This window comes from Camelina sativa, chromosome 4 (genome assembly GCF_030686135.1).
Source record: "Camelina sativa cultivar CO46 ecotype springtype chromosome 4, ASM3068613v1".
Classification (NCBI taxonomy): Eukaryota; Viridiplantae; Streptophyta; class Magnoliopsida; order Brassicales; family Brassicaceae; genus Camelina; species Camelina sativa.
Genome location: NC_141883.1, coordinates 25,159,253 through 25,182,285, shown reverse-complemented (window position 1 = coordinate 25,182,285; position 23,033 = coordinate 25,159,253). Strand labels below are relative to the sequence as shown.

The following is a 23,033-nucleotide window of genomic DNA, read 5'->3' as shown; positions in this document are numbered from 1 at the left end:
AAATGCAGAAAAAAAAAAACAATACATTCCTGATTTTATCAATGATTATTTCCGAAGGAGACCAAATCAATAATGAATACAGAACGTAACGTGGACATACTAATAAAACATCTGTAGAAAAAAGGAAAAACAAAATCTAAGAACATAACAAATGTCAAATGTGTACAAAATTTTTGTTTTTTTGTAAATTTCTTAAAAGTAATAATAAATGCTAACAGTAATTATAAACAGAAGAATCTAATTCACAAGAACAAATACGTTTCATAATTATATCAGTAATATGATCACTGTTACCATTACCATTACCGCGTTGTATTATATCATGATTCTTTATCGACGAAGCCGCCGAGTTTCTCGTCCTCAACTCAGCCAGCGAACTCGCTTCCGGCACCGCCGACTCACTCGCAACCACTTCAAAGTTCTTCACCATGTGAACATTCCCAACTAGCTGGCTCAACACAACCGAGTCCGTAACAGAGCTCTTCTTCTTGTTCTTGTGCTGCTGCTGCTGCATCGCGGCTCTCACGATCTCAGTGTGCATCGAGCTCGACAGTCTCCTGATCCCTTTGGCTCCGCCGACCAGAATCGCCGGGTTAACATCAGAGCTTTTCTTGCTGCTGTGTTTGGAGAAAAAGAGGACAGACTCGGGGCTCCGGTTACGAATCCGGGTAAACGGGTCGCCGAGGAACAAGGAGGTTTTAGCGTCGACGAGCATAACGTGTTTGAAATTGCGTCTTACTCGACCAAGCAGCATTGGGTAACACGCCCACCTCCTCAAACTTATCGGAACGTGGTCCATGAACCCGGATAGCGAGTTTTCAGGATCCAACTCAGTCACGTCGAACCCCAGTACAGAGCCATGAGTCAACTCGGTTGACTCGGTCGAGTTATTAATCAACGACGAATCGTTTGAAGCTCTGTGAGTCTTCTTCCCCCAGATAGGCTCTGGTGAAGAAGATGACGTCTTCTTCATGAATTTGGTCAGATTAAATCCCCAAACCGAATCGATTTGATTCGACGAATTCGAGCTCCGATGGACATCGACGAGTTTTAAGAACGAGTCGTTCTCCTCTTCGATCAATCCGGCGAATCTAGAAGAACCAGAGGAGGAAGGCGAATTGAAGAGCAAAACGACGTCGGATTTGGAAGTGACACCGGAGCGGTGGAGCAGGCGCATGAAGAGACGGAGATCGTCGTCCGTCGCGTCGGAAGCGAGGTGAGCTACGATTAAGCCTTGCATGCTCCTGGTCCCTCGGAGAAACAGAGTACCCATGCCTTGGAGAGCGAATCGATCGTAACGACGACGACGGAGGGGCTGAGATCCGACGATGTCGCGGTTGAGGAGGAATCGACGGTGAGGACGAGAAGAAACGGAGGGAAAACCAGAGGAAGGCTCGAAGGTGGAGAGGGTGAAGAGGAAGAGAGTGAGGAAGAGGAGGAGGATGCAGATTGAGATTGTTGATTGAGCTTTGGAGAGGAGAAGACGTGAAGATCTGGTGCGGAAGAGAGTCGTTATTGCCGCCGGAGAAGAAGAAGGAGAAGGAGAAAAAGAAGGAGAGTCGTCGTTGTTGTTGTGGTGGTGGTCAGGGAAGAAGACTAAGAGCAAACCCATGGCTCCTCTAGTGTTGTTATTGTGCTTCGTCTCTTTCGCTGATATCAAACCCATATCTTCTTCTTCTTCTTCTTCTTCTTCTGTATTCTCTTCCCCACTCTGGGGTTAGTGGTGACGAGAGGCCGAGAGACTCTTTTTTTTTTTTTTGGCTTTCTTCTCAAAATTATTTATTTGTTCTGTTTGATTTTATTATATTGATGATAACAACGAAATGGATCTCCGGGTCGGGTTTTTATTTAATTTTGGAAACGACAAAAAAATATGGGTGGATTAAAACTTAAAATTTTATTTTAATGACCCGATACTGGTAGCCAAATTAAAAAAGAAAAAAATTAACTGATTAAATTGATGAGACTTTAAAAAAATTAAGAGGAAAATTATTATTGACTTTACTTGCTAAAAAGTAAAGTTAAATCTACATAAAGATTCTAACTGAATCTGTTAAATTAATATAAACCATTAATGTAAATAGTGTTTTGATAGATAAAGTTTAAATAAACTAAGATATTCACAAAATATAAGGTAGTTAACATTTACAATTTTCAGAAATAATTAGATTAGATTATAATTATATCCATATATATATTTTTAAATGTTTCAGCTCATTTTGTATAAGGTAGGTATGTTGCCCTTTACTTTAAGTTATGAATAGAATCACATGTTTATTGCGCAATGTGCTTGCTTCCCTTATTAAAGGGAACCTTCTTCCTTGGTAAAAAAATTCAGTGTATCCAGTCCAGCCTTGTCGAGAAGAGAGTAGCAGTATAGTATGGGCCGGATGTTTAGTAATTATACCAGTTTTTTTTTTTCTTTTTTCAAACGTGATTAAAGGGGATGTGCCTAATTTTCTTTTAAGAATAATAAAAGTTTGACCGTTCTCAGCCTATTTTCTTCTGTATGTGTATAATTACTTTGACCGGTTAAATGCAAATTAGTAATGGAGGTCAAAAATATACTCCATTAAAAAAGTTAAAATGCAGTTGAATGTTGAGTAACTGAAATGGTGGTTTTGATATCTTAAGCAACATCCTCTTAAATTAATGAAATGGTGAGTAATTTTCGGAATTGGAATGAATAGTATACGATTATGTTATGGTCTGTACTCTGTTACTCCATATAGTCCATATGTTAAACAACGTAAAAAAACAAAAGGAAACGTAATGTAAACGCTGATACATAACTTGATCCAAGTTTATATAGTTTTTTTCCCTGATCACATGCTTTTTTTGACCGATGCAAACCGGCGTTGCACATTTCTGAAAACTTTTTCAACGACCTAAGAAAAAAACAAACAAAGCAATCGTATCTTAAAATTAGTTAATCCTATTACCAATCCTATAATAAACCAAAAATGGCAAAAAAAAAACAAGAAAATAAACAATAAATGTGATGAAAGGGCAGTTACTAGTTACTACTACTCTCTCTCATTCATAGACCCACTTCATTAACTCTGCCCCCTTGATTACAGCTAGGATCCGTGATCGGACGGTGAAGACATATATGAGCAAGGGTCTCTCGTAATGAATGGTTCTATTAGTAAAAAAATAATGTAGGGTCTATGAGAACGGTGATTTGACTTTGTTTGAGAACAAGTGTAGTTATAAAAAAAAAAAAAAAGAACAAGTGTGACTGTGTGTGTGTTGGTGATGACGGTGGATCTCATTCTCATTGGAACCTTCTCATGAAGCTCCTGCACACGTGGCGTTTCCTTCTTCTGCAGGTTTTACGTTTTTAGGTCCGGGACTTGTGTTCCTTTTTTTAAAATTTAATATTCCGTTTAGACTCGTTACGTTACCAATTTTTTGTGTCGACTAGTCACAATTTTGGCATTATAAAATGATTGTGGACTTATTTCGTAATCATGGGTCGAGTTACCAATTAAACTAGTAGTAGTCTTCACAACAAAAGTTTGATATAATTAGACTCCTAAACGATGTGGTATTTCACAATCAGTTTTTAAAATACTCTCTCTTGACTTCGTTTAACTCGAATTATCACTACATAATCCGTTTTGAAAGTTTCTCTGAGTTGTACTGTTTGTACTTACTGACAATAAAAAGTAACTTGTACTCACTGCCGCTTGTCTACCATCTGATGATTTATTTCTCCCAAGCATAAATATCAGAATCATTTTTTTGTATAGGAAGGAATTAAGCAGCGCTATGTCTAAGCCGTCGGAGACCTTTGAATTGTCGGTGGCCTAAAATGCCGGACAGCGGACACAGTTCAAGATCATCTATTTTAAAAAAGTCCAAAAAGATAACATATTTAGGCCCAATACTATAAATGGGCCGGCATAACAAAAGGGATAGAGATGGTTTTGTTTAAGCATATTTTACATATGTACGAGTTTTTTGCAGCTTCACCTGTTATCGACTAACAATGTCTATGAGCGATTCGATTTGTTGTTTTATTGGCTGAATTTTCATCTACTGATCTACCATTTGCTATCAATGTATACTGTCGTTTTCGATGTGTTTATGTTTTCTTGACTTTACTGAAATTTGTTAGAGAATGTATATTCATCACACATAGTGTTGTGTGTTGTGGGAACTTTAACTAAGAAAATCTATTATCATATTAGATTAATCAAATCCCTTCTTGATTGAGAAAAAATGTTCACCTAAACATTAAAGCAAAACTCTACTTGAGACGCCAAAGTTAAAAGTAAAGCAACAGAGCCAGGAACAAGAAGATACATAGAAAATTCCTAAACACCAGGATTAGAAGAATAGTTGATTCCATTAATCAGAAGCCACTTGACTCCCAGAGTTATCGCAGACCTGTTCCATCTTCGGCTTCTTTCTCTTTATACAATACCCCGTCGATGCCAGCCTAAGAAAGACAAAACCAAACAAGCTTTTAGAATTCTCAGGTACCTCAAAAATTACAAAGCTTGTAACAGAAGCTAGGGTTTTTGTTTGCACTTTACCCCAACTGCAAGGAAGTGTCCGAATGATGCTCCTCGTTGTCATTCTCATCATCATCTGATGAAGAGATCTCGGGATCAGCATCTTCTGGGCTAGAAGCTTGAGGTATTTCACTCAACACTTTTGGTCCTGAACCTCTCCCCAGCAACTCTACCTGAGAACAAATTTAGATTTAAACTCAGTCATGTATGGTGAAAGACCAGACCAAGGTAATTTAAGGGCTTGATGAATCTCTCTCTACCTGTCTGCGCAAGATTTGGTTTTCTTCCAATGCTCTTTTCTCCTGATAATTATAAGGAAACAACAAAACAAGGATATTGAGATTCCAGCATTGTACAAGATTCGATGATAACTATGATTTTGACATTTGGGGAGGCCCTGTTCGTACCTGTAACCTGGATCTTTCAATCTGGTTGAGCAAGAGTTTTGTCTGGAATCAAAACGAAACTTTACAAGTCAGGAATGAATCAAAAAAATTGTCTCCCTATGTTTGAATAAATTAGTACTTTTGTCTTCACCTTTTGATCCTTGACACTACGCAAGCTCTCGTTCAACTGGGTTTCAAGAGAAATAAGATCCGGGAAACTCATACCATCAAGCTCCTTACCCTTCAATCTCCTGTTCAGGTAACAAACAGAAAACAACCAATGAAAGACCACAACTTTACACAAGAACAAACCAAAATATAAATCCAGGGAGAGACACATACTCAGTTGCAAGCTGTAATCTTTCAAGTTCCCCCTTCATAGAATCATCATTTCGCAACTGCAACAACGGATACAGAAAATCCAAAATCAGATCAAGAAAAAGGGATACAGAAAAATATCTGCTTTATGGATAGACATATACCACAGCTTCATTGTCATGTGAAGCACCAAGTAGAAGTTGTTGTTCTCTTTGTTTATGCTCAGCAGACGCAGTAGTGTATCCATATCTCGAAAGAATTTGCTCCATACTTCACAGATTGGAAAGAAAAAAAACAAATCCCTTAATTGGTTTGATGATCATCACAGAACCAAAATAAAAACCCATGAATAATCTCAACTTCTACATTCTTCAATTTCTTCACAAAAGATGAGATAAAACACACTTTTGTTAGACACAAACAAACTCATCTGTAGTCTAATAAACATGGAATTATAAAAAATCTTTCAGATTCTAACAAACTGATACACACAACAGCATCTACCTATATTTAGATACCAAAGATAGTATCAAACTGCATTTTCTTAAACAGTGATTTAGAGGGTTTATTAACAACAACTCAGAAACTAATCCGATTACAAATCCTAATCAAAGAAACACAATCTCGATTCTCCAAAAGATGAACCCTTAAATCAAAAACCCACAAAAAAAAGGTTTCACCTTTAAAGCCAAAGATTTCACCAGATTAATAATAACAGAGGAAACAATCATCACGACGATTAAACAAACAGGGGTTTTTGCTCTGCTTCAGATACAGAAGCCCAAAAAAAACAAAAAACAAAATCTTTTGGTTTCCGTATGATAAAAAAAAGTACCAGGTGCTGGAGAAATCGTAAATCTTGCCGGTGCTGGAGAAGATGATAAGAGCGACATCGGCGTCACAGAGAATCGAAAGCTCTTTAGCCTTCTTAAACAAACCGTTTCGTCTTTTGGAGAAAGTGACTTGACGACTGTTGACATTCTCAATCTTCTTAATCTCAATCTTTCCTCTCCCCATATCTCTCTCTCTCTCTCTCTGAACGAATCAAAAAAATCAATCTGGGCTTCTGTAAAATCCAAAAAAGAGATGATGGATGATGATGATACAGAGGAAGTAGAGAGAAGAGAGCCCTTCTTCTTCTTCGTAATGTTAATAAAGAAGAGATTTATTTTTATTTTGTGTGAATATATAAAGGGAGGTTTTCTTTAGAAATCGATCAAATATGACAATTGGGAAAGGGGCTAAGGATGGGACAAAAAAAGAAAAAGAAAAAATTAGACCAAAATTAGGTTTTATTATAATTGTATAAAGAAAAAAAAAATAGAGTTACTATAAGTAGCAATTTTCCATTTTTGGCTGGCTTTGCTTAATTTGCTTTGCTTGGTGTGAGTGGCTGTTTTCTTCTTTTGGCACTTCTTTCCCTTTTATAACGCCTTGTTTTGGTTTCGCATCTCTTCTCCCTTTTTTTAATATTTCTAGGGTCATGCTTTTTTTTATTACGTTTCTAAAAACTTTTAATCTACCAAAATTTTAATTTGTTAAAACATATGTAAATTAATATTGACCCGTATATTAGGAAAATCTTTGATCAACCATACTAACAACATTCATAGTTCTATTTCTAGTGTTTATCTTTAAATAGTTTTTTTTTTCTTTTAATACCACGTTTTTATGATAAGTGTGATACTTAACAGTCGTATCTTTAAAAAGATACTAGTAGATGTAGAAACGTGGCCTTATTTTTCTTTTTAACTTTTTTTTTTTTTTTTGGTTTTGTGAGAGATCTAGTAGAATAGCCAAAACGTGGCTTTTGAAGAATAAGAATATGATGATAAGAAAAGCAAAAGGTGTGGGCTTTAACGTTTCTATAGATAGTAAAATCTCACTAGCAGGATTTGCTTTCCATCCAAATCAAGTTTGTTGTATTTTTAGTAAAAGAAAAATATCCTTTTTTAAAAAGAAGACTTTCTATTGTAACTGATATTATATTTAGAGAACCTTAAACAGTATTTTGGAATTATCTTTACATTAGAAAAAAAATAAATAGAAATTAATTAGTTTTGTCGTGTAATTCCGGTAAACAAATATATTTTTGTATAAAATATGGAAATATTTACACACAAAAAAAAAATGTTAATACAGCTCACAGTTTTGTTTTAGAGTGTAAAACTATTCAGATGAGTGTTTCTAAATATTGTTTTAAGTCATTTAATGGTGATCTTTTTTTGGTCAATATTTTCTCCCTTTTTGGAAATTACAATTATGTTAATAACTTAATACTAACTTTTTTTTTGACATAATTAATAGTTTAATACTAGACTAGAGAAAAGGAAATAAATATTGAAAATATTTGGTTAGGCTTGGACCACTTAAACCGGTCTATACCGAATTGAATCTGTATCCAGAAAACCTATTGAAAAATACTTACTTTGGTTTAAATGTAGTTTTTTCATACCAAAACAAAGGGTGATGGAAGCAAAGTTATCTGATTTACACAATCTCAATTCAAGGTATAACTTTAAAATTAAATAAAACTTTACACATTTTTAAAAACATTTTACTATTTTTAGTTTTCTTTTTTTTTTTTGGGATAAATTTACTATCTTTAGTTGTTGCGAAAAAAATAATATCTCCTATCGTTGAGTTTTTCTTTAGGAATTTGTAAAGTACCATCCAATATGAAACTAACGTGATTTCTTAAGATTTATTTTTTTTCTACGAAAGGAAAAAATCTATTTGTGGTTCTATTTTGTTACAAAAATTCCCATAAATGAAATAAAATAATAAATATAAGGAGAAATCGCTTTGGGATATTACTTACACAAGGTTTTTTTGTATATATAAAAAAAAGGTTGTTTTTTTTTTTTGCCATCAACCAGACACTTCTCTAACATGCTAAAAAAGAGAATGAGCCACTTGTCATACCTATATGCAGGTTGTTTCCATTTTACTATTTTTTGTGTAGATTTCTAGAAGAGCTTTAATCATATGTGTTTTTGAAAAACAGTGAAATTCGATGATAATCATAACAAAGGTACAATAGAAATTAAAACTAGATTTTTTTTTTATTAATTCAAAGTCAATATTATCAAACAGAAAAAAAAAAAAATGGGCCCTTAGATCCGTTTGGATGTTTTTTACTTACTTTACAAATCTTGGTGTTTTATTTTTACTTTTAACTTTGTAAACAACACACAATAAAACTGTAAAAAAATGAATTGAGAAATCTGAAATCATCGACAGCATGTTTTGGTTTTTGGGCCTACAAAGCAAACAATAGTTGGGCCCTTTGACCCATTTGGATGTGGTATGAACTCAGTGAAAAAACTCAGTTTAGTTGGTATTTTCCGGTTAGTAATAAAGCTTGTAAAATTGAGTCATTTGAAGCTAAATTGCCACAAAATAAAAGAGCTAAACTTTTTCTTTCTTCTCCCATTTATTTACATGTATAGCTAAAACGTATACATCTTCAAAACTATTTTATACAATCTAAAAACCCCCCTTTAATTGGTAACATTCGGTTTGTGTAATGCTATACACCGGTCAAATTCGTTTCATCGAGAAATCATAAGCACGAGACAACGGTTTCTTGAATCTTTTCAAATCAAGCTTCACGTTCTGCCTCTCGAGATAGATCTTCTTAGTGTAATCCCATCCTTTTCGAGTAAAACTCTTAGGATCTCGTATTATCGGGTCATCTTTGCCATATTCATCATATAAAGAGCTCTCTTTCGGTTTAATCTTGTAACTAATGTACTTCAATCCCATCTTCTTGGCCGGTTTACCATAGTAAGTCTCAGCCGCCCACTCAGTTCCTATTGGTATAATCTGTATAAAGACTGCCTTAGGTTTCAAGAAAAGGAAATGTGTCATTGCAGCTCCATGTACACCGATCATCACATTGCTTGAATTCAAACATCTATAGATCTTTGCCAGCTCCGTTGTTTTATCCGGTCTCAGAACCTCGACAAAGAATCCAATTCCCTCAGCTAGTGCCACCAAAAGACTCTCATTCAGTATCTCCCTCGATCCGTGTCTCGACAGAATCACTAGTTTCGGTTTCTTGAACCTGTCTTCTCCAACACTTTTACCAGTCTTGTTCACTGCCTCGAGTTCTTCCTCTTGTATCAATCCACGGATACGAGGCCAGTAAGCTCGATCCAACACATTTCTGAAATCAAGAATCGTTTTATTCCCAAGCATCAACGATGAATCAACCGTTAACTCGTCATGAATCTTCAATCCAACTATAGCTTCCTTGAAACAATGCGTTCTCTTGTCGCCATTGAAGTCAACAGGAGGATAATAAGACAGCTGAGAAACGATATCTCCATATTTCATAACCCACCAACTATGATACTCAACGATCACAAACACAACCTTCTTGTTGAAATGCTGTGAAGTGATGAACAAAGGGATGATCCCGTCGTTGAATTCGTGGTAAACGTTTCCAGTATAACCACCAGTGGAGAAAAACACAGCAGGAACGTCATAGAACACATCGCAGATGTTGTGACCATCATCAGATTCAGAGACTGAAGAATCATTTTGATCTCTGTAAACGAGATTGAGTCCTTGAACTGTTTGCATCACACTTGTTTCCCATTTTCTTGTGTAAGGTTTGATATTTTGAGAGATGTTTGTCTTTTTTGGGAGGGAAGTGAAGAGGAAGACTGATGAAGAAGCAGAGTTTGTTCTAACATCTCCTTTCATGATACAAACGTCGGATCTAAACCCGGCCCTGTCACAACAAATTGTTCCTGTAATCATTAAAGAGGCCAAGGGGGTTATTATATTAAGAACATGTTTTTTAGATGAAGATAAAACAATTCATTAGAGAGATTTGCAAATACTTGAAAATACCATTAGAGGTTCCTGAACATAGAGGTGCAATGAACTGTTCATAAGGACCAATTCCTTGAGCTTCTCTGCTAAAAGCATCTGCACAAGTCAAATAAGCTTTAATACTCACAATCGAAATTATGAGAAAAAACTATAAAATTTAATGGAAGTAATTATATTAAAAAAGGTGAATTTTTACTTAGTAGAGAGAAAGAGGAGAAGCTGAAGATGTAACAGCAAGAGAGGAAAGAGAGAAAGAGAACTAAGATAATCTTCGGTTTAGCTGTCTTTGAGAAACCACCACCAGCGACGGTTCCGGCAAAGGAACCACCTTTTTCATTAACTGAAACTCTAAGCTTTTCCCCTTTTCTGATGAGTCTCTGGTATTGAACCATTATTCTGTATAATCAAAAACGAGAAACCCACAAGGAAAAGTTTCGATATTTACGACGCTTCTGATTGACTTTTGGTACTCCTCCTACTAAAAGAGAATCAGACAACCCAGAAGAGAAAAAAAAGAGAGCTTTTTTAAAAATTATAATATGGGTTTTGGTGCTTTGCTTTCTCTTACATCAAGAGAGAAACAGAGAAGAGGAGACTTTTGAAAGAGAGGATGAAACTGTTATTTCTTTAAAATATATATTTTTGTGTCGTATGTTTTGGCTCTTTCATCGAGATTATTTCGTCAGCAGATGGAAAACAAACAATGAGAGCCGTGTCAAAGAAGACGAGGAAGGACTTAAAGCAGAGGGAGGAGAAGAAGGGCTTTATTTACTTTTCTTGTCCTCTCCGATTAGTCTCTTTTATTATTCCTAATTTTCTATTTTTGGGATTTTTAATATAAAATTAGTTGTAGACTGAAATGAAATTTTTTTTAAAGCCTTTATATGGTTATTTTAATTAAATCGCAATGAAAATATTCGAATTTTTGCTTCTATCCACTAGCTTTCTTGTTATAATTATATGATCTTCGTTACAAGATGTTAAGGTAGGATCATTAGAGTACATTCTAAAGGGGAAAAATGTTAACATATGATCGTCAAATACATAAAACAAAAGTGTTATTAATGAAGAATGAGATGCAGTTTTTTGGTTAGCTCAAATATATTATGAGTATAGTAAACCGGATGTTAAAGGAAAACTTAAAATGAAGAAAAGATTCGTGATTTACGCAAGACGAATAAAATAAACCTTGGCGTGAATTGGTCAGCTCAGCTGGTGGGACATCACCATCGCCTAATTAAGGGTTATCTACTACTGCGGATTTGTTACCAGTACTTTACCAGTTACCATTATTTGTGAACTGATTTAAATACCAATTGGGATGGTCAGGCTAAATTTTTCGAATTTTCTAGCGTTTTCATTGTGTCAGTCATTCTCGAGTTTAGGGATACAGTTTTAATACCAATGGATGATCAGATTCAATACCAGAGTTTTCTTCGGGGTATGAAACAATTCTTCTCTACTTAGTATTTTTTTTTCTTTTCTTTTCTTTTAACACAATTTCTTACTCTATCTACATAATACATATATAGGTGAGTTAAGAAAAATCTTGATTAGAAAAGTTTCAAGATACGTACGTATCAAACATACAGTTTAATACTACTAAAGTAGAGCAGTTTCTTGAAAATAGAATGCACTAGATTGCACATTTTTGCATGTGATGTGTTTCTTCTAATTTGGATATCCTCTCCTGCGCACTTATTATGAATGTTAGATATACAAGCATGTGTTCTGGTAAACTCTTAAACAGCTGAGAAATTGTATAATACGCAAATAATAAAAGACCCTCTCGGGATAACCCAAAATATAAATTGTCTCTGCAGGAACATGTTATTATTTTGAAACCAAAAACACTCAAATATTAATTACTTTTTTGAGCCTTCACAACATAGTTTTGGATATGGACCACTTTATCTAAGAGAATTTCTCTAACCAAAATTATGTTTTGATTTACATATAAAAAAGAAACTGGACCGTTTAATCATTTTATGATTGAAGGACTCAACAAGACTGAGCAAAGACGACGTCACGACTCACGTGAGACGGTGAGAGTGACTCCTTAGGCAAACAGCCAAAAAACGGCACTGGTTTTAGTGACGGAGCCTTGAAACGGCACAAAGTTCCATCTCCTTTCGTAATATCTCGAAACGATAAAGACCGTCCGATCGAAGCTTAATGGGCCCCATATTATTATATTAACGCTTCATATTGTTGTATCTACGTGTACCGTAACACAGCTGAACTTTTTTTTGGTCTATAAAATAAGATGAGAAGCAACCGTTAACTCTGTTTCAGAGTCCCTCCACTTTGTTTTTCCCGAAATCTCCACCTGACTCTACTCAGCACTGAGAAAGAAGAAGAGATCAAAGGAATCGCAAAATCAGGATAGAGAAACTAGGGTTTCGATGATGCAGGTGTGGCGTGACTGTTGCAGAGGATGTAAGAGGGCCACTGTTGTCACCGATCACGTTGAGAGAAGGACACGATGCTCCCATTGTGGTCTTGAAATTAAATATCACTCTGTCGAAGATGGTGTCGATGTTAAAGAGAACGATACTGTTCGTCGTCTCAGTGATCCTCCGATAAGCAATAGTGGTCTGTCCATTGTCACAACCAGGTCCACCACAGATCCCGCGAATGGTTCCTTTGTTGATTTCTTGTCCCCTAATCTTGAAGATTCGTTGAAACCAGTCTCTACCGTAGACACCGAGCTGAAGAATGGTTCCTCCAATCGTTTCTTGTCCCTTACTCTTGGAAATACTCAGAACCCCGAGATGAACACTGCTTCTTCCGATGAATATTCGCTGAAACCTGGCTTTGATACAGGCTCTATCGTTACCACCGAGCTAGAGAATGGTTCCTCCGATGATTTCTTGTCCCTTACTCTTGGAAATTCGCAGAATCCCGAGACGATTACTGCTTCTTCCGATGGTGTCATCGTCTCCATCTCAGCTATCTCCGATGGGTACCGTTATTTCATTCTTTCTCTTCTTAGACAAGAACTTCAATCACACATGCAGAGAATTTAAGATGATCAGAGTTAAATACTGCTTCATCCATTTTTGCAGGTTGAAACTTCCTCCGAGGGTCAAGGTAAATAAGCTTTTTGTTTTGTCCCTGTTAGAATAGTTAGTATACGGATAAGTTTGAACTGGTGTGTTTCTTGATCTACAGGATCACGCTAATGAGATCTTTAAGGAAGTGGAGAAGTATAACATAGGAAAGAAACGAAAGGAACCAAACGTCCTTTGCGCTGCTTGTATCTACATTGCCTGTCGATGCAGTGATCGGACTCGGTCTATGGCGGGTATATATACTTAATACTTGAAACCTGAAAGATCCTGGTTCCTTTCTTGCTGTAGCTGAATCAGCTTTTTCAAAACCATTTTTGTTGTAGAAATATCTGTTGTTGCCAATGAAGCCCCAATACCGGATATTACCAAGGCAATTGGGTTCATAGCTGAGAAACTGAAGATGAACAAAAATTGGCTGATGAGTATCAAAGCTGTTGACTTTATAGTGAGTTTGTGCATTAAACTTTTGTTGTATTGCTCACCTGTGTCAATAGCTCTCGTTTACTGACATTTATATTCATCTGCAGAAGCGGTTTTGTTCTGAACTTGGATTGGATAGCGAAGCTGTTAAAGCTGCTCAAGAAGCTGCGGAAGCTTATGATATTATTACTGATAGGTACATTCATCATTTGAGCAGTTTCATTAGAATTTAGTGGATGAGTAAGCAGATATATGATGCAGCAGCTGACTTTAAAGAAACCATATTTCTACTTATTGCAGCAGTAGGAGTCATGTATCAGTTGCCGCAGGAATCGTATATGCCATTGCTCGACTTTCTTATGAGAAGAAGCTGCTCAAAGGTTACTTGTAAATCTCCATCTAAATAGCAAGCTAGCTGTAAAGCAAAGTCTGATCAGCTCTTCTCTTTCTCTAACATATTGACACTTGATGAGTTGCAGATCTTATAGAAGTCACTGGAATTGCAGAAACAGCGATAACAGAAACATACAAGGATTTGTATCCGAAACTGTCAACAATTACACCAAAGGGGTTTGCCAAGCCAAGGGACCTGAAAAACCTCGGCCGTCCTTAGATATCTTCGAAGATACAAGCAATCTCACTCAAAAAAGCATTCGTCTTTCCATTTTCTTTTCCTGAAGCCTTTTACAAAATTCTTCTCATCTCTTGTAGAAAAACATAAAGAGTCGTACATAAAATACCTCATGATATACGCAACATCAAAGTTACTTTGTTTTCTGACTTTGTCGAAAGAATACAAGATCATTCAGTCTTTTGTTACATTTTACGGTAAGACAGGGAGGTCTATGGAACTGAAGGAAAAGAAACTGGCACGGCCCTGAGCGATATGACAGAACATTAATGGCGCAGCTATGCGCTTTTGCAGGACTTTAATATCTTCTTTGCTTGGTGGAGAGTCCCTGTAAAAGCGGATGAGTATATTGAGTAAGATGTGTAATGGCAAACTTGCTTTCATAGTTCTAGCTAACGAAAGTGCTTACCCCGAGAAGCAAGCCACAAAGCTCGGTTCACCAGGAGAAGACTTCTTGAATCTGCTATTCGGCAAATACACGTCATACACCGCTCTTGCATCACAGATCTGCATATCTCCCAAGAGTTTAGCTACAGTATCCTTATCTTCAGGACATTCAGCGGAACGAACTGTAAATGCAGCATCCTTTGATGTCCAAGAAACCCCATGCCTGCCTAGGATGTAACCAAGACCCTTTAAGTATCTATAAACCTCGTAGTTTTCCCAACAGCAACCACTTTCTTCCTCTGCAACTTTCTCATACAAGTCCTTCAACGGGATCACAACATCATCTTCACTACCTAAGATCTGCAACTCCCCTATTTCACTCAAATACCTGCGGAACAGATTTCATAATGTGAATTTCAGAAATCTAAGATCCATAAAACTAGTATAAAATGTTTAGTTTGCCACATACAGAGCCTCTTCAATGAAGCAATATGTCTTTCCACTACGAATGATTCCAGTAGTTGTCCAAAGTTTCCCCCTTTTAACTTCAACTTCAGCCATTCCTAATTCGGCAATCCAACGAGCCTTGGAAGATCCTACTCTACATGTTGCAAACACCAATAGAAAGAGAAACTGAGTTGACTTAGCAGTTTATAATGCGGGCAAGTAAAACGAGAAATTAGCCGCGGGTTTTTATTCACCTGAACTGTAACTTGGGCACTGAACCACCAGAATGAAACTCTTCGTCATCATCGTTTGGAAAATCACCAGCTTCGTTTTCGCTCGAAGAGGAAGCTTCCCAGTCTTTTTCCTCCATAAGCAAGCTTCGATGGGGGCAATTCGTCGAACAGTTGGTGTACAGTTTTATATCTGTCTCTTTTAGGTCGTTCTCGTGCTCTTTATCTGTCTCCAATTCTTTGGTTTAGTATCATTGTACCGAAGAAATAAAGAATCAAAACCCGATCCGATAGAACCTGTTCAAACCGCGTACGTTATATCGTCTTTCCAAACTCTCTCCCGAGAGCTTGAACCCAGCAGCCAAATAGGTCGTGCCGTATGTGTGTATAATGTTTTCACCAATTCTTTGGTTTGAGTTTTATTGTACCGAAGAAATAAGGAATCAATACCCGAACCGATCGAACCGGTTTAAACCGCATACGTTATATCGTCTTTTCAGACTAAATGAGAAAAAGAAAAAAAAAAAGAGTTTGTAAAAAGTTTCAAATCATACCACGCTTCCCAGTTCCCATTCTTTTTCTCCTTGACTCCTTGTGTAGAGCTTGAACCCAGTATCAATGGCGAACGACCAGGAGATGAGTGGATGGACTGATCTTCTCCATTATTCGACTAAGCTTCTGGATCAAGCGACTCCTTCGTCTCAGTTTCCTCCTCTTCAGGTCCTTCAACTAACCACTACTCTTTTCGATTCCGACTCTCCATTTGTTTGTAGAAAATATTCGCCGTTGGTTGCTTTAGGTTGTAAAATCTGGTTTATTAGCTTCCTTATCGCGTCGCGATTGATTCGTTATGATATGTATGTGTGATTTGTAGAGGAATTTGGATCAATTGGAAACATTGTCGAGGAAACTCAAGGCTAAAACCCTAAGAAACGAAGCTCCGGCACAGTCTATTGCTGCTACTAGGTACTCTCTTCAGCTTCGATTCTTTTCTTTATCCCTAGGTCTTGCGTTAATGTCCTACAGAGTTGAGTCCCGGAGAATTCAAAATTGATGACTCAGTCTGGGCATTAAAGAGTATTGCGGTGCGAGATTGTTTTTTAGGTCCGACGAGCTTAACACAGTAGAATCCTCTGATTGATATTTTTGAAAAAAATTGGGTGGTCTTCCGTTGTTAATAACTTCATAAGCGAGAAGCTAGCTATACAACTTGAGTGTGATGATTATTCTGTTACTCTTTATTTTTTTTGCTGATTGAATACACAGACTACTTGCACGGGAGGGAATCAATGCAGATCAATTATCTCGTGATCTTAAGTCATTTGAGTTGAAGGTGAGCATTTTTTCTATTTTCTGTCTCTATCAACTAGCTTATATTGCTTTGTGTTCTAGTAGGTTGTCTTTGGAGTAATGTATAGTTTGGCCACATACGCTTCTAATTTTTTTTTCTTCTGGATTGTTAAAAGACGACATTTGAGGATGTATTCCCTGCCGACGCAACAAGTGTTGAGGAATACTTGCAACAGGTTTTCTATATCTAAGTGCTCTTCGAAACTTCCCTATTTTCAGATCACACTACATATATTCTATATGCCATTATTCTTGTCTCCAGGTTCATGAAATGGCTATGGTATCGGCTATACAGGAGGCTCAAAAAGATAACGTTCGAAGCTTTAACAACTACATGTTGAAAGTTTTGGAGGTCAGTATTTCGTCTATCAAAAATTGTTTTGAATTGATTTCCGTGTTAGTTTCAGCTGTCACATCTTTTACCCTCATACATTTTTCTCCTGTTTCTAATGGTTTTAAAGTTTTTCCTCCTCGCCTTTAGCTTCTCCTCATTATGCTACTAGTAGTACAGACAGAGTCTGGTAAATGATATTAGCATGAGAACGTAATTGTTAAACAGAGGAACATGTTCTTCATCCCTACATATATATGGCATTGTAATTTGGAAATTCTTGGCGTAGAATCAGTTAGAAGCTGGTTGAGTTGCTTATTGCTAATTAGAAGGATATTAGTTCTCATATATACTTCAATGTCAAATCTGTTTATGGCAGGAGGACTATAGAAAAGAAAAACGTGACTTTCTTCATAGCCTTAGCAAAATTTCAATGTTACCTAAGACCAAGATGATCGATTCAAGCAGAGGCACTCATGCTGGTTCACTAATGGCTTTGAGTCCTCAAGTATCTTCAAAACCTGGAATGGAACTGGTGTCTATGACTAACAAGCCCATTCATGAGAAAAAGTCATATGTCTATGCCGAGGTTGTGAAGAAACTAAACTCTGCAAGAGAACGAGGCTTGCCGTTTAAAGTATGGATTTCCAAAAACCTCCTCGTATATTTACATTGGTGCATTTTGAATGTCGTCCTGTTTGATAATTGCAGATGATAATTGTGCATTTTTTTGTTACTGCTCTTAGAGGTCAAGCTAAATTTTAAAAAGAATCTGTACACCCTTCACCTTTTGATGATGAGTGTCTTTTTTTAGCATTACGTATAACTAGTTGACCTTGTACTCATTTGTTCAGCTCTGTTTCCTACCAACATCTTATTCATGTTTTTGTATAGCCTGCAACATCGTTCAATGGTGCATATGACATTCTAGGAATTAATCTGACTCGTGGAAAATCAGTCAACATTCAGAAAATATGGCAACTTATTCAGGTGATCTTTTGATTGGAAGTTTCTTTTTCCAACCAGTGGCACCTTAAAGGACTGTTCTTACATTTCCAAGGCCTTAACCAATCTATAAATCAGGCAATGACAGGTGAAGAATCAGAAGTACAACATGGTGTCTCCAAGAGGATGGCCCTCGTGATAGGTGCAAGACGCCATTTGGAATGTGGGCATGGGAAACATATAATGGATACAATTCAAAGTCATCATACACAAGTACTCGTTTCTACCTTGTATTAATTTTGCATGCAACTGCTATTTACAGAATGCTACATATAGATGCATCTTTTTAATTACTTTCTTAACTTCAAGGATGCTTCCTTGAAAGTATGCCCTTGATCTTTCCGTGAGTTCAAGTGCGTTAATAGTCAGAACATGTTTCCTTTTTTTCGTATCTTGTTCTAGGCTGCTCTTGGTGGATCTGTTGGAAATTTGCAAAGAATTCGTGCTTTTCTTCGGGTTAGTGCCACAGATCTAAAAAAGCTTAACACTAAACAGATATATACACAGGAATATTATTTTGTGGCAGTCAAATACATTGGGTTGTTTGCATTTCTTGATTCTTTTTCAATACTTTGCAGATTCGTCTGAGAGATTATGGGCTTTTAGATTTTGATTCAGGCGATGCTCATAGGCAACCACCATTTGATACTACTTGGCAGCAGGTTTCACATATTTTCGCTTACGCTTTAAATTTTCACTTTGTCCTCAACAATTAAGTTGAACTGCATAATATTTTCATTGCTGTTCCCCAAGTTTCTTAAAGTAAGAGATTGATGAAATATACCGTTCTGATTACAGATATATTTTTGTTTGAGAACTGGTTATTATGAGGAAGCTAGAGAAATTGCCCAATCATCCCGTTCATCTCAGCAACAGTTTGCTCCTCTTGTATATTTTCTCACCTTTAAACCTACATTTAAGTTTTGGAGTTGCCTTTTTGATTTCCCTTTTTTTGGGCAGTTTACCGACTGGATTACCACGGGTGGTACTGTGGCTGCACATACCGCCGCTATTGCTTCTGAAGAATGTGAGAGGTTGTTGAGGTTGGGCCAGACAACATATGACAAGAAGAAGCTCCTACTCTACACTATAATATCTGGTTCCCGACGGCAAATTGATCGAATCGTGAGGGATTTTTCGACGCTCTTTAACACAATAGAAGATTTTCTTTGGTTCAAACTATCATGCGTACGTGACGTAGCTGGTGGATCTTCATCTGTGGTCTTGAATGATGGGCTAGTGCCTTACAGTTTGGATGATCTTCAGGCTTATCTTAATAAATTTGAGCCATCTTATTACACTAAGAATGGCAAAGACCCTCTGGTATACCCATATGTTTTGCTTCTCAGCATTCAGTTACTACCAGTGATTATGTACATGTCCAAAGAAGCAGGAGATGAAGGGTATGACATTGATGCTGTCCATATAGCTATTTCGCTAGTGGACCATTCCGTGCTATCTGAAGGATCTGGGACTGGGCACAAACTAAGCGTGATGGATGCTAATGCTGAGGCATCTAGCATGATTAGGCAATATGGGACGATGTTTTTACATCATGATGATCTGAAAACGACGCTGGAATACTATGCACAAGCTGCTATTGCAGTAGGTGGGGGGCGAGAAGCTTGGTCTGGAAGAAGTAACGTGGATCAACAAAGGCAAAGGAACATGATGTTGAAGCAACTACTGACTGAGATCTTGTTACGAGAGGGTGGTATTTGCTTACTGCTTGGTGCTAGAGGTTCCGGTGAAGAAGGCGAGCTTGGAAGATTTCTGCCGGATATTAGATTGAAGCAGCAGTTCTTGATTGAAGCTGCGCTTCAGTGTCAAGCAGCTGGATTATATGACGAAGTAAGTAGTTGTTTATGTCCTTTGTGATCACACACTAATAACTTAAAACATGCTTCAGCTAACTGTCCATTGGTTTCTTGTTAAAGTGAAGTGATTTCACATACCAAAATTTTGTTAATTTGACCATGTTTCAGTTTCTTAACTGTTTGTTATCGAATGCAGGCGATAGAAATACAGAAGCGAGTTGGTGCGTATTCGTCTGCCTTGGAAACGGTAAACAAGTGTCTATCCGAAGCCATTTGCTCCCTTGTCCGTGGAAGGTCAGATGGTGAAAGCCAAGCAGCGGGGCTTGTTCTCTCAGGCAATGATATTCTCGATACTTACAAATATCACCCTGAAGCCAGGTAAATTGCAGACTCTTATGGATTCATTCATCTACTTATCTTAGTTGTGTAGTTGTTGAATATGGAGTTTCTTACTAGAAGTCTCACACACTTGTGTATACTACAGTATCCAGGGAAGTGATCAAGTCATGGAGCAAGAAACAATACTAAGAGAGCTTGAGGCAATACTGTCAATCCACAAGTTAGCCAGACTAGGCAATCATCTAAATGCCATAAGAGAAGTCGCGAAACTTCCATTCCTACATCTCGATCCAAGACTACCTAACACCACCCCAAACGAGTTTCAGAGAGCATCCTCTTACTTTCAGACCTGTGTCCCTGATTTACTCAAGGTTGCTCTGACGTGTCTGGATAACGTAGCTGACACTGATGGATCGATGAGGGGTATGAGATCTAAGGTACACATTGACAAAATACTTAATCAGGCACTTGTCAGATCAGGAGAGATCAGTACAGGGATATCAATTGTGAATTTCTTTTGCAGATTGCTGGATTTCTTGCAAGCAACACACAGCGGAACTGGCCCCGAGACTTGTATGAGAAGGTTGCTCGAAGCTTTTGAATCTAAGAAAACTTGAACCCTATTCTGAGGAAGGTCCCGTAAGAAGCTTTTGAACCCAGTTTTGTTACTTTACTTTAGAACGAAGGATATGTTTTTTTGGTTCTAACAGGCATCGTTAATAAAACCCAAAACTTAATTCAGAGATATAATCACACAAAATCCAAGGATCGTATGTTAGGTTCTCTAAAGCATTATATAATAAATCCAAAACAATAACAAAAACATATATCAGTTCTGATTCGTGAAGGCGTTGACATGAAAAATGTTTATAAGCTGACCCATTTGTGTGTGCCTCAATCATTCTTGGTGCTAGCCTTCAGCCGTCTCAAATCTCCGCATCATATCACAATGAGGTGTTTCACGAACAAATCCCCATTGTTTCCTCTGCATCTCATACCTACAATTCTGACTAAGTATAGACACATAATCTCTCTCAACTTGTTCTTCCAAAACATGCCGATCGTTGCTATCACGTGGGTAATCCTGCTCGAATTTAGACGATCTCACAAAGTAATTGACACCTCTCTGTGTAGTGAACTTGTAATGGTAAGGATAAGTAGCAGAGAGTGAGTAAACCGGTTGAGAAGAAGGCAAGAAGTTGAGCAGGAGTATGAAGATAACAGGAAGTAGCTGGAGAAGTATACGACCATTGAAACCTGCTTCAGGAGCTTGATTGTTATTATTAGCTGCTCTTTGACGAGTAGCTCCGAAGTTGAATGATCGGAATTGAGTAGCGGCAGGAGGCATTCCACCACCACCGAATCCTCCTCCACCGAAGAAGGCTCTAAAAATCTCATTGGGATCGAACTCGTCTTCGTAATAGTATCCACCACCGTTGAATCCATTACTTCTAGCAGATCCACGTGGTTGGTAGATAGGTTCATCGGAACCACTAACATCGTATTTTTTCCTAGCGTCCTCGTTGCTTAAGCACTGAAACGCCTTGGAGACGGATTTGAAAGCTTCTTCAGAACCAGGAGCTGGGTTCTTATCAGGATGAACTTTCAAAGAAAGTTTCCGATAAGCTTTCCTAACATCATCAACAGAACAGTTTGATTCAAGACCTAAGATCTCGTAATAATCCTTTTTAGATTTAATCTTTCTCACGATAGAGATCTGTTCTTCAGTGTAGGAGATTGAAGAAGACGATGATGACGTCGTTGACGATCCACGTTGACGTAACGAAGGCCGATCTGAAGAATCCTTGGCGGTTGCAGCAGATCCAGGAGGTTTTGCAGATCCTGGTTCGTCTGATTTGTTGTTAAGCTCGGAGACGAGATCATCGATAGGGAGATTAGGATCAAGACGACGAGCTTTAGCAAGGAATTTTAAAGCGCGAGGTCGATCTCCAGCTTCCATGGCATTTTTGCAGATTTTCAAACACTTCAACGCGTCCTCTTTGTTTCCATCCATTGTTTCTGCCCTAGATGATGATGAAACAAAGAGAATCAGGAGGAGTGAAAATACCGAGTGTTGTTGTTGAAGAAGAAGCAAATCTCGATCATGAGACTGTTCGAGCGAGAGAGAGAGAGAGATAAAGTGAACCCCTTTCGAAGTTAGCGTTTCTCCTCACCGATTCGGATTTTGTCAGATTGGGATATTTTTTGTGGAAGAAGAATTTTCAAGACGACTCTAAAAACACGATTTGCTGTTGAGATAAAGACGAGACAAATCCCAAGCTGAATCTGAGATTAGCGTACCATTGTCGGTACAAGGGAAGGTACCCGATAAATTTCAATCAGTTCCGGTTACTTGAGAATTCAAAGTAATTTGGTCTGGTTTCTTCCGGTTACAAACTTATTAAGTGTATCATTGAACCGGTCCAGTTCAGTAGAAGTTAGTGTTTAATGTTAGGTAATTAATTAGGTACGGCCTAATTTTACTGCTCAAACTATTAAGAAATCTGAGGGACATACAACGAAACGGTCTGATTTATTGTTCTTGATTACTTAGCCAAAAATATATATTTTCTTCATCCAATGCATCTTTCAAAATTCCGAGGCATTAACTGCAAAATGTATCTCTTAGACAATTCATGTTCTATAGTCATATACTCTGCTGGTTTATGTGAGAAGACATTTTTTAAAAGATATATATGGAAACTGGCAAGAAAATTATCTGCTGCTCTACCAAATTAAATTGTCATTTACTCATTTTAGTTCTTCTTTCTTCTAGCTACTTTTAAGTTCTACTTCTACCTATGGATCCTATAACTAGAAGATGCATTGAAGTATACTACTTAACATCAGTGGGCCTATAAAAGGCTCCCTTTTTGTACTAACTAATGTAACAAGGAGGAGCAGGATTAGTACTATACAGTAGACAAGCT

The 23,033-nt window shown here is 37.4% G+C and overlaps 7 protein-coding genes across 8 annotated transcripts; 2 read left to right on the top strand and 5 right to left on the bottom strand.

Moving 5' to 3' along the window:
* Positions 1-33: 33 nt before the first annotated feature.
* On the bottom strand, positions 34-1,827 carry LOC104781645 (uncharacterized). The gene has a single exon (XM_010506365.3). The coding sequence runs from the start codon at positions 1,664-1,666 to the stop codon at positions 212-214; it is 1,455 nt and encodes a 484-aa protein (XP_010504667.2). The 5' UTR covers positions 1,667-1,827; the 3' UTR covers positions 34-211.
* Positions 1,828-4,172: 2,345 nt separating this feature from the next.
* LOC104781644 (agamous-like MADS-box protein AGL18) lies at positions 4,173-6,622 on the bottom strand. The gene is made up of 8 exons (XM_010506364.3): positions 6,063-6,622; positions 5,392-5,497; positions 5,252-5,307; positions 5,061-5,160; positions 4,931-4,972; positions 4,784-4,825; positions 4,545-4,696; positions 4,173-4,447 (listed from the first exon to the last, which is right to left on the bottom strand). Exons 1-8 carry the CDS (start codon positions 6,242-6,244, stop codon positions 4,357-4,359), a joined length of 771 nt encoding a protein of 256 aa, XP_010504666.1. The 5' UTR covers positions 6,245-6,622; the 3' UTR covers positions 4,173-4,356.
* A 2,010-nt stretch (positions 6,623-8,632) lies between these two features.
* Positions 8,633-10,842, bottom strand: LOC104781643 (xylan glycosyltransferase MUCI21-like). Its single transcript, XM_010506363.3, has 3 exons — positions 10,269-10,842; positions 10,091-10,168; positions 8,633-9,987 (listed from the first exon to the last, which is right to left on the bottom strand). Exons 1-3 carry the CDS (start codon positions 10,462-10,464, stop codon positions 8,771-8,773), a joined length of 1,491 nt encoding a protein of 496 aa, XP_010504665.1. The 5' UTR covers positions 10,465-10,842; the 3' UTR covers positions 8,633-8,770.
* A 1,509-nt stretch (positions 10,843-12,351) lies between these two features.
* Positions 12,352-14,378, top strand: LOC104781641 (transcription initiation factor IIB-1-like). Its single transcript, XM_019244186.2, has 7 exons — positions 12,352-13,037; positions 13,141-13,165; positions 13,247-13,379; positions 13,470-13,591; positions 13,674-13,762; positions 13,867-13,946; positions 14,046-14,378. Exons 1-7 carry the CDS (start codon positions 12,478-12,480, stop codon positions 14,177-14,179), a joined length of 1,143 nt encoding a protein of 380 aa, XP_019099731.2. The 5' UTR covers positions 12,352-12,477; the 3' UTR covers positions 14,180-14,378.
* LOC104781640 (uncharacterized) lies at positions 14,204-15,663 on the bottom strand. Of its 2 annotated transcripts, none has more exons than XM_010506360.3 (4): positions 15,286-15,663; positions 15,054-15,180; positions 14,607-14,972; positions 14,204-14,525 (listed from the first exon to the last, which is right to left on the bottom strand). In XM_010506360.3, exons 1-4 carry the CDS (start codon positions 15,335-15,337, stop codon positions 14,390-14,392), a joined length of 681 nt encoding a protein of 226 aa, XP_010504662.2. In that variant the 5' UTR covers positions 15,338-15,663; the 3' UTR covers positions 14,204-14,389. The 2 variants fall into 2 exon arrangements, with proteins under 2 accessions (XP_010504662.2, XP_010504661.2); XM_010506359.3 differs by having other exon boundaries at positions 15,054-15,185; positions 15,286-15,662.
* LOC104781639 (nuclear pore complex protein NUP93B-like) lies at positions 15,606-20,844 on the top strand. Its single transcript, XM_087510682.1, has 15 exons — positions 15,606-15,981; positions 16,136-16,227; positions 16,528-16,594; positions 16,728-16,787; positions 16,874-16,963; positions 17,322-17,579; positions 17,837-17,932; positions 18,026-18,160; positions 18,350-18,403; positions 18,526-18,609; positions 18,746-18,835; positions 18,908-19,798; positions 19,961-20,142; positions 20,249-20,540; positions 20,627-20,844. Exons 1-15 carry the CDS (start codon positions 15,880-15,882, stop codon positions 20,702-20,704), a joined length of 2,571 nt encoding a protein of 856 aa, XP_087366808.1. The 5' UTR covers positions 15,606-15,879; the 3' UTR covers positions 20,705-20,844.
* Positions 20,820-22,407, bottom strand: LOC104781638 (chaperone protein dnaJ 49). Its single transcript, XM_010506358.3, has 2 exons — positions 22,278-22,407; positions 20,820-22,127 (listed from the first exon to the last, which is right to left on the bottom strand). Exon 2 carries the CDS (start codon positions 22,115-22,117, stop codon positions 21,014-21,016), a length of 1,104 nt encoding a protein of 367 aa, XP_010504660.2. The 5' UTR covers positions 22,118-22,127; positions 22,278-22,407; the 3' UTR covers positions 20,820-21,013.
* Positions 22,408-23,033: the final 626 nt, after the last annotated feature.

What these genes read in the sequence shown, in the direction of transcription:
- LOC104781645 (XM_010506365.3), bottom strand. Translation starts at nt 1,666, where the DNA reads ATGGGTTTGATATCAGCGAAAGAGACGAAGCACAATAACAACACTAGA.
- LOC104781644 (XM_010506364.3), bottom strand. Translation starts at nt 6,244, where the DNA reads ATGGGGAGAGGAAAGATTGAGATTAAGAAGATTGAGAATGTCAACAGT. An exon ending in CACATGACAATGAAGCTGTG is followed by an intron (nt 5,308 to 5,391) that starts GTATATGTCTAT and finishes CCGTTGTTGCAG; the next exon opens with TTGCGAAATGATGATTCTAT. An exon ending in GTAGTGTCAAGGATCAAAAG is followed by an intron (nt 4,973 to 5,060) that starts GTGAAGACAAAA and finishes TTTTGATTCCAG; the next exon opens with ACAAAACTCTTGCTCAACCA.
- LOC104781643 (XM_010506363.3), bottom strand. Translation starts at nt 10,464, where the DNA reads ATGGTTCAATACCAGAGACTCATCAGAAAAGGGGAAAAGCTTAGAGTT. An exon ending in CTCCTCTTTCTCTCTACTAA is followed by an intron (nt 10,169 to 10,268) that starts GTAAAAATTCAC and finishes TGACTTGTGCAG; the next exon opens with ATGCTTTTAGCAGAGAAGCT. An exon ending in ATGTTCAGGAACCTCTAATG is followed by an intron (nt 9,988 to 10,090) that starts GTATTTTCAAGT and finishes TAATGATTACAG; the next exon opens with GAACAATTTGTTGTGACAGG.
- LOC104781641 (XM_019244186.2), top strand. Translation starts at nt 12,478, where the DNA reads ATGATGCAGGTGTGGCGTGACTGTTGCAGAGGATGTAAGAGGGCCACT. An exon ending in AACTTCCTCCGAGGGTCAAG is followed by an intron (nt 13,166 to 13,246) that starts GTAAATAAGCTT and finishes CTTGATCTACAG; the next exon opens with GATCACGCTAATGAGATCTT. An exon ending in TCAAAGCTGTTGACTTTATA is followed by an intron (nt 13,592 to 13,673) that starts GTGAGTTTGTGC and finishes ATTCATCTGCAG; the next exon opens with AAGCGGTTTTGTTCTGAACT.
- LOC104781640 (XM_010506359.3), bottom strand. Translation starts at nt 15,401, where the DNA reads ATGGAGGAAAAAGACTGGGAAGCTTCCTCTTCGAGCGAAAACGAAGCT. An exon ending in GTGCCCAAGTTACAGTTCAG is followed by an intron (nt 15,186 to 15,285) that starts GTGAATAAAAAC and finishes TGCAACATGTAG; the next exon opens with AGTAGGATCTTCCAAGGCTC. An exon ending in TGCTTCATTGAAGAGGCTCT is followed by an intron (nt 14,973 to 15,053) that starts GTATGTGGCAAA and finishes TCTGTTCCGCAG; the next exon opens with GTATTTGAGTGAAATAGGGG.
- LOC104781639 (XM_087510682.1), top strand. Translation starts at nt 15,880, where the DNA reads ATGGCGAACGACCAGGAGATGAGTGGATGGACTGATCTTCTCCATTAT. An exon ending in ACATGTTGAAAGTTTTGGAG is followed by an intron (nt 16,964 to 17,321) that starts GTCAGTATTTCG and finishes TGTTTATGGCAG; the next exon opens with GAGGACTATAGAAAAGAAAA. An exon ending in GAATTCGTGCTTTTCTTCGG is followed by an intron (nt 18,404 to 18,525) that starts GTTAGTGCCACA and finishes AATACTTTGCAG; the next exon opens with ATTCGTCTGAGAGATTATGG.
- LOC104781638 (XM_010506358.3), bottom strand. Translation starts at nt 22,117, where the DNA reads ATGGATGGAAACAAAGAGGACGCGTTGAAGTGTTTGAAAATCTGCAAA.